The 9,349-nt window shown below is 37.8% G+C and overlaps 1 protein-coding gene across 2 annotated transcripts in view; it reads right to left on the bottom strand.

The window, feature by feature from the left end:
- Positions 1–719: 719 nt before the first annotated feature.
- The window catches only part of LOC577091 (metallophosphoesterase MPPED2), a 37,250-nt gene continuing 28,620 nt past the window's right edge, over positions 720–9,349 (bottom strand). For both annotated transcript variants that reach the window (XM_030988535.1, XM_030988536.1), the window contains 4 exons: positions 4,604–4,723; positions 3,418–3,526; positions 2,244–2,359; positions 720–1,262 (listed from right to left, as the gene is read on the bottom strand). In XM_030988535.1, the coding sequence (XP_030844395.1) occupies positions 1,009–1,262; positions 2,244–2,359; positions 3,418–3,526; positions 4,604–4,723 (599 nt within the window). In that variant the 3' untranslated portion in view covers positions 720–1,008. The remainder of the gene's footprint in view (positions 1,263–2,243; positions 2,360–3,417; positions 3,527–4,603; positions 4,724–9,349) is intronic.

Genomic DNA, 9,349 nt, shown 5'->3' with positions numbered 1-9,349 from the left:
AATAGCGTCATTACAACAGGTGTGAAAGGAACAATGAGACCCCGGGCATCGTTTCACAAAACCGTCACCCGCACAAATCACTGACATCCCATTGAAACAGTGAGTTTTCATATATGCGTCTCAATAGGTTGCCAGCAAACTTGAAGTTATGCGCCTTTGTGAAAAGGTGCCCAGGTATCAGTCTCCACTGTCTTTACACATTGGGTGGTATTCTGGTAGCGCATACTAAGTTAGCTCGTACTAAGTTAGTCCACACTTTTATGGAATGCCTGTTGCCAACTCATTTACCCTGTACATATTATTTTAATTCTTCAATGAAAAGTGTCCAAAAAATTAATTTTGCAATGAAATGGGAAGAAAAAGACAATATGAGTACCGTATGAACTGAATTTCAACAAAGTCTTTGGTAGATTATCTTTGTCATGAATATTGAAGGAGGAAGATGAAACCTAGCATTCCATAGAAGTGTGACCAAATATTCTTGTTTAGTCTGGACTTAGTCCCGGCTTAACTTATGAGAATACCACCCATGGTGTTGGAAACAAGCGATTGATGCTGGTGTGAATGCAGAAAATTAAACTCCCTGCTTCCACTGTCAATACAGGCTATCTCCAAAAAAAATAACACAATTAATACAGGCTGTCTCAATAAAAAATAACACAATTAATCCTGTGCGAAAACCATCAATTAGACTAAACTCTCTGCATTAACTTTCCTTATACTCGGTATCAGAATACAGCAAGGCAGTGTACATACATTCATCATATTGCCCTCTCTACCTCCAATGTCCATACATGCTACGTCGGAAGATACGGAATAAACACTGGTGTAAATGAACCTCTTACACTGAACCGTGCGAAAGTATCTCTGCATCAAATTTCTGTTATCCTAATATCAGAATACAGCAAGGCAGGGTAAACACATTCATCATATTGCCCTCTTTGCCACCCATGTCCATACATGCTACGTCGGAAGATACCGAAAAAACACTGGTGTAAATAAACCCTATTACACTGAGCTCTCCGCTTCTACTGTGGGTACCCGAGGCGTTGGAAGATCGAAAACTATGGGTGGATTGCACGGACGGTAGTGTACATCGCATATAGCAGCGTTGACGAAAGTCGTCTGGCCGTCCGTCGTCACTCCGTAACCCTCGTGGATGTGACCAAAGACGTGGTATTTCGGGCGGACGCGTCGCTGGACGGTGGATAGTAGCTCCACGCACCCTGCCCGGCAACCGTTGCTGGCTAGATCGCCATGACCTGCAAGGATGAAAAAGAACAAAAAAAAGGAAAAGAAGATAAAAAAGTTAACTATGAAATTGTTCAGGACAGTGATTGCCGAAGAGATATTATTTCTACAACTCATGATCTGGTTTAAAGCACCACTGCACTACTTAAAGCTACTTGCGCCCTCCATATAGAAAACAATACCTAATCAGTGACCATTGGTCCCTCATCATCCTCTTTTTCTTTTGTTAATTGAGAGCTGAGTTGATGAGATAACCCACCTGTCCAGTGACCTTGCAGTGTGGGCTTATCCCTCCTGTAAACTAGTACAGATGGGCTTAAAACAAAAATACATGTCATTTTTTCATAAACATTTTTTATTGGGAACACAGATATAGTCACACACACAAACAAATAATTATGAAACATACTTTTAGATTTTAAAAAAATCAAAAACAAATTTGGATAGAAAACATATTTGGTTTTATAGTAGTATATAAAACCATGATTACCCAGATATGGTATTATATCATAAAGCAAACATTCAATTTAAAAGCAAAAGTACTATTGGATAAAAAGTACATGTACACTCCAATTAATGACAATATCCTATGATAATTACCCTAATAATAATCCAAGAAATATGATTGCTTCATAAATCACACTTTCTGATCAAAAGCAAGGATTTTTGTGATAAAAAGCATACTGACATTAAAGCAATCAATGTAATAATCTCCTAGACATGTACATGTACAACCAATTTCATACAGCACAATTTTAGATTGAGAGTAAAGGTTTATCTGATGAAGAAAAAAATATGTTGCCATGGTAATTTTCACAATAGTCATCTAAAACCTGTCTGATCGATTCCACAACGTTTCTTTCACAATGCAATCGCATGACCAGAACTTGTCTATACCTTTAATGGGGATAGTTAAAATAGCCGGATATTTGGCAATCTTGAGCTGATGAAGATAGGCCTAGAGAGAGATTATATTTAAAAGCTTTCTTTACCTAGAGGTGGCCCATGTGTAATGAGTATATCGGTTCCCTCTGGGATCTTGTTCCATTTATCTAGTAGGGGTTGTCCTCGTGGTAAATTAAAACCCCAGTCGCAAAACACTGGTTGCCTGTAAGAAAGAAACATGAAGACACAAATAAGAATACTCTAGAAATGATAGAAAGATGGTAATATTGAACACTGCGTGAAAAAAATTTAAACTTAGAATTAAGAAAGGGTGAACAATCATGATAAAAGAAGAAGAGAAAAGAGAAAGTGTTCTCTTTCAATTAACATCCTTCCCCTTCCCCTCCCCCTGCCCCTAAAAAACAAAACATGAGACAATAATAATAAATCTGGATTCTAGATTTGTAGAGCGCTTAATCAAAAAAATACCCTCTCTGATAAAGCACTTTATAGATATTATTTACCTACATGTAGATGAAAGCATGAAGACAATGAAAAGGAAAAGCGCTCACTCTTTATCTTCTAAATCACCTCCCCCTGGCCGACACACTTTATGCAAGCATTCCTTAACCTTGCTTTTTAATTTTAGAGTTTACATACTCTGAAAATAAAAGTTGTGAAGAACATACTAAAATGAGAAGAGAAGGGAAGAAAAAGAAATAGTAAGAGAGAGGGAGAAGGAACGAATGTGGTCTAGAAAAAGAAAGAGAAAGAGAGAAGGAAAGAAAAAGAAATAGTAAGAGAGAAAGAGAGAGAGAAGGAACGAATGTGGATTAGAAAAAGAAAGTAAGAGAGAAGGAAAGAAAAAGAAATAGTAAGAGAGAGAGAGAAGGAACAAGTGTGGATTAGAGAGAGATAGGCCTACAAATACATAGAGAGAGAGAAAGAGAGGGAGAGAGAGAGAGAGAGAAAGAGAAAGAGAGAGAGAGAGAGAGATAGGCCTACAAAGACAGAGGGAGAGAAAGAGAGAGAGAGAGAGAGAGAGGGGAGAGAGAGATAGGCCTACAAAGACATAGAGAGAGAGAGAGAGAAAGAGAGAGAAAGAGAAAGCGAAAGAGAGAGAGAGAGGAGAGAGAGAGAGAGATAGGCCTACAAAGACATAGAAAGAGAGTGAGAGAGAGAGAGGAGAGAGATAGGCCTACAAAGACATAGAGAGAGAGAGAGAGAGAGAGAGATGTGGAGGGGAAAGAGATAGAGAGTGAGAAGAGATAAACAAATTACCATGGTGATCCATAGATCCTGAATCCCATCACCTGTATTTCTGAATCTTCTAAGTAGGTACAATTGGTTAGCAGAGATCTGATATCCTTCCACTCATTCGTCTTGAGTCCTGTATAAAACATGAATAACATTACACTTTTCATTATGTATGGGTAAGCAGAAGAAATATGGGGGTCATTCCATGGGTTTACGTGGCTCACACCATCAGCAATTGTTTAAAATATAACAAAGGTTACACTTCATACTGCACCTTTTGCTTGAATTTTCACAGCTTATTTCAATGTAAAAATAAATGAAATTGAATAAATGATATTTATATAATAAAGCGCAGTTACTATGTGAATACTCTCCGGCGCATATTACAAGGTATCACATTATTACCTCGATTGTAGCTGAGCTGCCATAATAAGGCGCTAAAGCGTTCAAAAATTTCTTCCAACCGCGGGTCATTTACTTCACCAGGGTGGAGAGTGGCAAATGTAGATTAAATAATGTCTTGCCAAAGAACATTAGACAATGGTCAATGTGAATGACAAGGTACCCATTTACTTCACCAGGGTGGAGAGTGGCAAATGTAGATTAAATAATGTCTTGCCAAAGAACATTAGACAATGGTCAATGTGAATGACAAGGTACCCATTTACTTCACTTGGGTGGAGAGTGGCAAATGTAGATTTAATATTGTCTTGCCAAAGAACATTAGACAATGGTCAATGTGAATGACAAGGTACCCATTTACTTCACTTGGGTGGAGAGTGGCAAATGTAGATTTAATATTGTCTTGCCAAAGAACATTAGACAATGGTCAATGTGAATGACAAGGTACCCATTTACTTCACTTGGGTGGAGAGTGGCAAATGTAGATTTAATATTGTCTTGCCAAAGAACATTAGACAATGGTCAATGTGAATGACAAGGTACCCATTTACTTCACTTGGGTGGAGAGTGGCAAATGTAGATTTAATATTGTCTTGCCAAAGAACATTAGACAATGGTCAATGTGAATGACAAGGTACCCATTTACTTCACTTGGGTGGAGAGTGGCAAATGTAGATTAATGTCTTGCCAAAGGACATTATCAATTGGTTAATGTTGATGGGTGAAGAGTGGCAAATGTAGATAATATAATGTCTTGCCGAAGAACATTAGACAATGGTCAATGTGAATAACAAGGTGAACAGCTTACCTTCAAAGGCAGATGCAAAGCTCATGAAGACGTGACTATTCCTCTCCGTCATGAGCTGCTGGTCAAAGGTAAGTTCATGGTTACCTGCAATGACTATCTTGTGACGATGAGGTAGTGTACCTAGAAGGGAAGATGAGAGAATATTGCTCACATTTAGTAATTTATGAAAATTGCTGAATTTGCTACAAGGTGTAGGGCTCAGACACAATTTTTGCTCAAATTTCAACCAAAAAAAAAATCAAATTTTACTGAAACGTCATGTGTAGTTAAATAAATGTCATAACTTTGATTTTTATGCATTTTTCTAGAAATTGATATTTTATACATTTTTCTAGGAATGCACATAATATCCTCTCGTCAGTTGCCCTTTTATGCCTTGTAGACGGTTTTTCTAGTAACAGTAATCTTTAAATTGAAATCCAATTGCTTTCTTTCATAAATTACATTAAAAATATTCTACTAATCAAGTCAAATGTGTACTAAAAGTGTTCTTCCAGTATAAGATTTGAACAATTCCAAGGATTCAATTCTATGTAACCAAGACTTCCAATGATGTCCTTTCTAATAATGTACTTCCACATAGTTTATATTCATGTGAACTAAATTATAAACAATCAAAATGCAGAAACTGAATTTGTACAATATAATTCTATTGCATTCATTGCACCCTTGAGAAAAATCAACTAGGAAAAATAGGACAGAAAAATGGTTTTGTCAAATAAAAATGACACCAACGAAGAGTACATTCCTTAATTGCCACAAAGCAAATAGACACTGATTAATTTGTCTGTTTCAAGGAAAACCAGCTCAACAGTACTTGGAAACAAAGTACATAACAATATATTTCTCCCCACTAGATTTGCAAATGTCAGGGAAGAACTTATGTAATGAATGCATAAATAAATGCATTGATCATGCCTATAAATCCATCTCTCTCTCTCTCTCTCTCTCTCTCTCCATCTCTTTCTCTCCATCTATCTCTCTCTCTTTCTTTCTCTATCTATCTCTCTTTCTTTCTCTCTCTCTCTCTCTCTTTCTCTCTCTCCATCTCTTTCTCTCCATCTATCTCTCTTTCTTTCTCTATCTATCTCTCTTTCTTTCTCTCTCTCTCTCTTTCTTTCTCTCTCTCTCTCTCTCTTTCTCTCTCTCCATCTCTTTCTCTCCATCTATCTCTCTCTTTCTTTCTCTATCTATCTCTCTTTCTTTCTCTCTCTCTCTCTCTCTCTTTCTTTCTCTCTCTCTCTCACTCTTTATCTCTCTCTTTCTCTCCCCATTTCTCTCCTTTCTCTGTCTTTCTTTTTGTTTCTCTTGTCTCTTTCCATCAGTCTTACTTTCCATGCCCCTTCTTTTTCTCTGCCTCCTTTCATTTCCTCTCCCCCGACTCTCTTCAATTCTTGCTATGAACTCCACCTCACACCACCTCGCCACCCCACATCACCTCACATTCTTTAGCCAGCTCCATCCAACCTAGCAACAGCTAATGGACCTTTCACAATGCAAACAGTTCTACCTCTCTTTCCCTAATCTTTATCTTTCTCCTCCTCTTTCCTTGCTTCTCATTCTGATTCTATCATCTCTCTCTCTCTCTCTCTCTGCCCCTCATTTCCTTCTCACATCACCTTATCACTCCACATACTCCTTTTTCCTAGCTCAAGATCTAGACTTTCCATGATACAATCTCTTCTATGTTTACACCTTTCTCTCTCTCTCTCTCTCTCTCTCTCTCATCTTTCTTTTCTACTTTTGCTTTTCCATCTCTACCCCTCATTTCCTTTATATCTCTCCATCTCTCATCTCATGCCGCTCTAATGTCATGCAGTCGTCATCACTTATTACATCTTTTAAATTATCTTCCTTCATCCTAGCAAAATAAGAATGGGACCATTCGAAACATAGACTCCTCTTTCTCTCTCTCTCTCTCTCTCTCTCTCTCTCTCTCTCTCTCTCTCTCTCTCCTCTTTCTGTCCCTCCAGTCTCTATCACTCTATCTCTCTCTCTCAATGCCCATAATTCCCATCTCCTCCTCTCCTCTTTCCTTTTTCTCCTTCTGCCTTTCCATCTCTGCCCCTCATTTTCTTCTTCTCTCCCCATCTCTCATATTATGCATTCCTCATCACTTACTTACTGACTTATACTTTTTAGAATTATCTTCCTTCATCCTCAAAAAGAATAATGGACCATTCAAAATATAAACCCAGCTTTCCTATCTTTTGCTCCTCTTTCTTTCTCTCTCTCTCTCTCTCTCTCTCTTCTTCTTCTTCTTCTTCTTCTCTTTCTGTCTCTCCTATCTCTTTCCCTTACTCTCTCACTCTCTTCTTCTCCTTCTTCTTCTCTTTCTGTCTCTCCTGTCTTGTTCCCTAACTCTCTCTCTCTTCTTCTTCTTCTTCTTCTTCTCTTTCTGTCTCTCATGTCTCTTTCCCTAACTGTCTCTCTCTCTCTCTCTCTCTCTCTATCTCTCTTCTTCTTCTCTTTCTGTCTCTCCTGTCTCTTTCCCTTACTCTCTCTCTCTCTCTTCTTCTTCTCTTTCTGTCTCTCCTGTCTCTTTCCCTAACTCTCTCTCTTCTTCTCCTTCTTCTTCTCTTTCTGTCTCTCCTGTCTCTTTCCCTTTCTCTCTCTCTCTCTTCTTCTCTTTCTGTCTCTCCTGTCTCTTTCCCTTTCTCTCTCTCTCTCTTCTTCTTCTTCTCTTTCTGTCTCTCATGTCTCTTTCCCTAACTGTCTCTCTCTCTCTCTCTCTCTCTCTATCTCTCTTCTTCTTCTCTTTCTGTCTCTCCTGTCTCTTTCCCTTTCTCTCTCTCTCTCTTCTTCTTCTTCTCTTTCTGTCTCTCCTGTCTCTTTCCCTAACTCTCTCTCTCTTCTTCTTCTTCTTCTCTTTCTGTCTCTCCTGTCTCTTTCCCTTTCTCTCTCTCTCTCTTCTTCTTCTTCTCTTTCTGTCTCTCATGTCTCTTTCCCTAACTGTCTCTCTCTCTCTCTCTCTCTCTCTCTATCTCTCTTCTTCTTCTCTTTCTGTCTCTCCTGTCTCTTTCCCTTTCTCTCTCTCTCTCTTCTTCTTCTTCTCTTTCTGTCTCTCCTGTCTCTTTCCCTAACTCTCTCTCTCTTCTTCTTCTTCTTCTCTTTCTGTCTCTCCTGTCTCTTTCCCTTTCTCTCTCTCTCTCTTCTTCTTCTTCTCTTTCTGTCTCTCATGTCTCTTTCCCTAACTGTCTCTCTCTCTCTCTCTCTCTATCTCTCTTCTTCTTCTCTTTCTGTCTCTCCTGTCTCTTTCCCTAACTCTCTCTCCCTCTCTCTCTCTATCTCTCTCAATGGCCATTAGTACCCTTCTCATCTAACGAACCCCTCACGATCACTCAACATTCTCCACTCATCTTCCTTCATCGTAGCAACGGATAATGGACCTTTCAAGATTACACTAGATAATCCCACTTTTTCATATTATGCAATACTGCATTAATTAACCATGACCACTGCATTAAATTCTTCTCGTTTAAAAGGCATAGTCACAGGCAAATGATGTACATGTATTGTAAACCTCCATGTATAATAATTAAAGGTTCTTCTTAACATTCTTGCTCTATGGCAAATTATTCATGCAAATCATTTTGGATATGTCGGGCTACTAATCTTCTCCATTAAAAGAAAGGAGATTTGTGTGAAATTTAGCCAATAACAAACTAATAAATTAATATTAACACAATTTACACAACTTTTCACTTTCACAGTCAAGGGGAAATGGCCAGAAGGCTGTAACTCGCAATGTCTTTTACACAGACCTACATTTTCTATTGCCTTTCTTGCCGTCAACAAACGACTGTGTTGCTAAACCATTCCACTTTATATTTGTTCAGGCATTTTAAAGGGAAAGTCCACCCCCCAAATAAGTTTGTTTCGATAGAGGCAGAATAATAAGAAAATCAGGTGAGTGAAAGTTTGAGCAAATTCTGAATGAAAATGAGAAAGTTATGAATTATTGAAGTTGTGATCAATCAAATACAAATTGGCAACTCTGTGACTTATTATACGAGCTCTCCTTCATTTGCTTTGTGCATAATATTCCATAAAATCATGTTTTCTTCGTTATTGATGACGGAATATATATTTGTTCCTTGCAGGGGGAGTATAGAAACATATTTGCAATTATTATATTTAGGGTGCATGTATGGTTGAAATTTTTCTTGAGGGAAAATGAAAATTTTAGATTTTTTTAGTACTGAGCAAATGGAAGTTGAGCTCGCATGATACATCATAGAGTTGCCAATTTGTGTTTGATTGATCACAACTTCGAAAATCCTAACTTCCTTATTTTTAATCATAATTTGCTCAAACTTTCACTGACTTGTTTCTCTCATTTTTCTACTCCTATTAAAACTAACTTAATTTCAGGGTGGACTTCCCCTTTAAGTAACATGAAGTTTTATTACCCCTTCAGGTCAGGATTTATAATTCGGGCTAAATTGATCACATAATGTTCTTCAAATTGGCAACAATAATATTTTTCTTTTATTGCTACATTGTTGAAATAAGTTGTAATATCGCTGAGAACAATATAAATATACATGAGCAACCGCAGCATACATGTACATGTATATGTCAATCTGGACCGCCCGGCAGAAAGGCTCTGCTTATTTTTTTTTTTTCTCTATTAATTCCTCTTAGATCAGATGTAGACCTAACATGCCTAAAGCAAGCCTCATTTTCTTCAGTATTACAAGTGTCCTAACTGTAAATTTCAGCATTCCATTGATATATAATTGA

This window comes from Strongylocentrotus purpuratus, unplaced genomic scaffold, assembly GCF_000002235.5.
Source record: "Strongylocentrotus purpuratus isolate Spur 01 unplaced genomic scaffold, Spur_5.0 spur5_scaffold_17, whole genome shotgun sequence".
NCBI classification, from domain to species: domain Eukaryota; kingdom Metazoa; phylum Echinodermata; class Echinoidea; order Camarodonta; family Strongylocentrotidae; genus Strongylocentrotus; species Strongylocentrotus purpuratus.
This window is presented reverse-complemented; position numbering and strand designations above follow the sequence as displayed.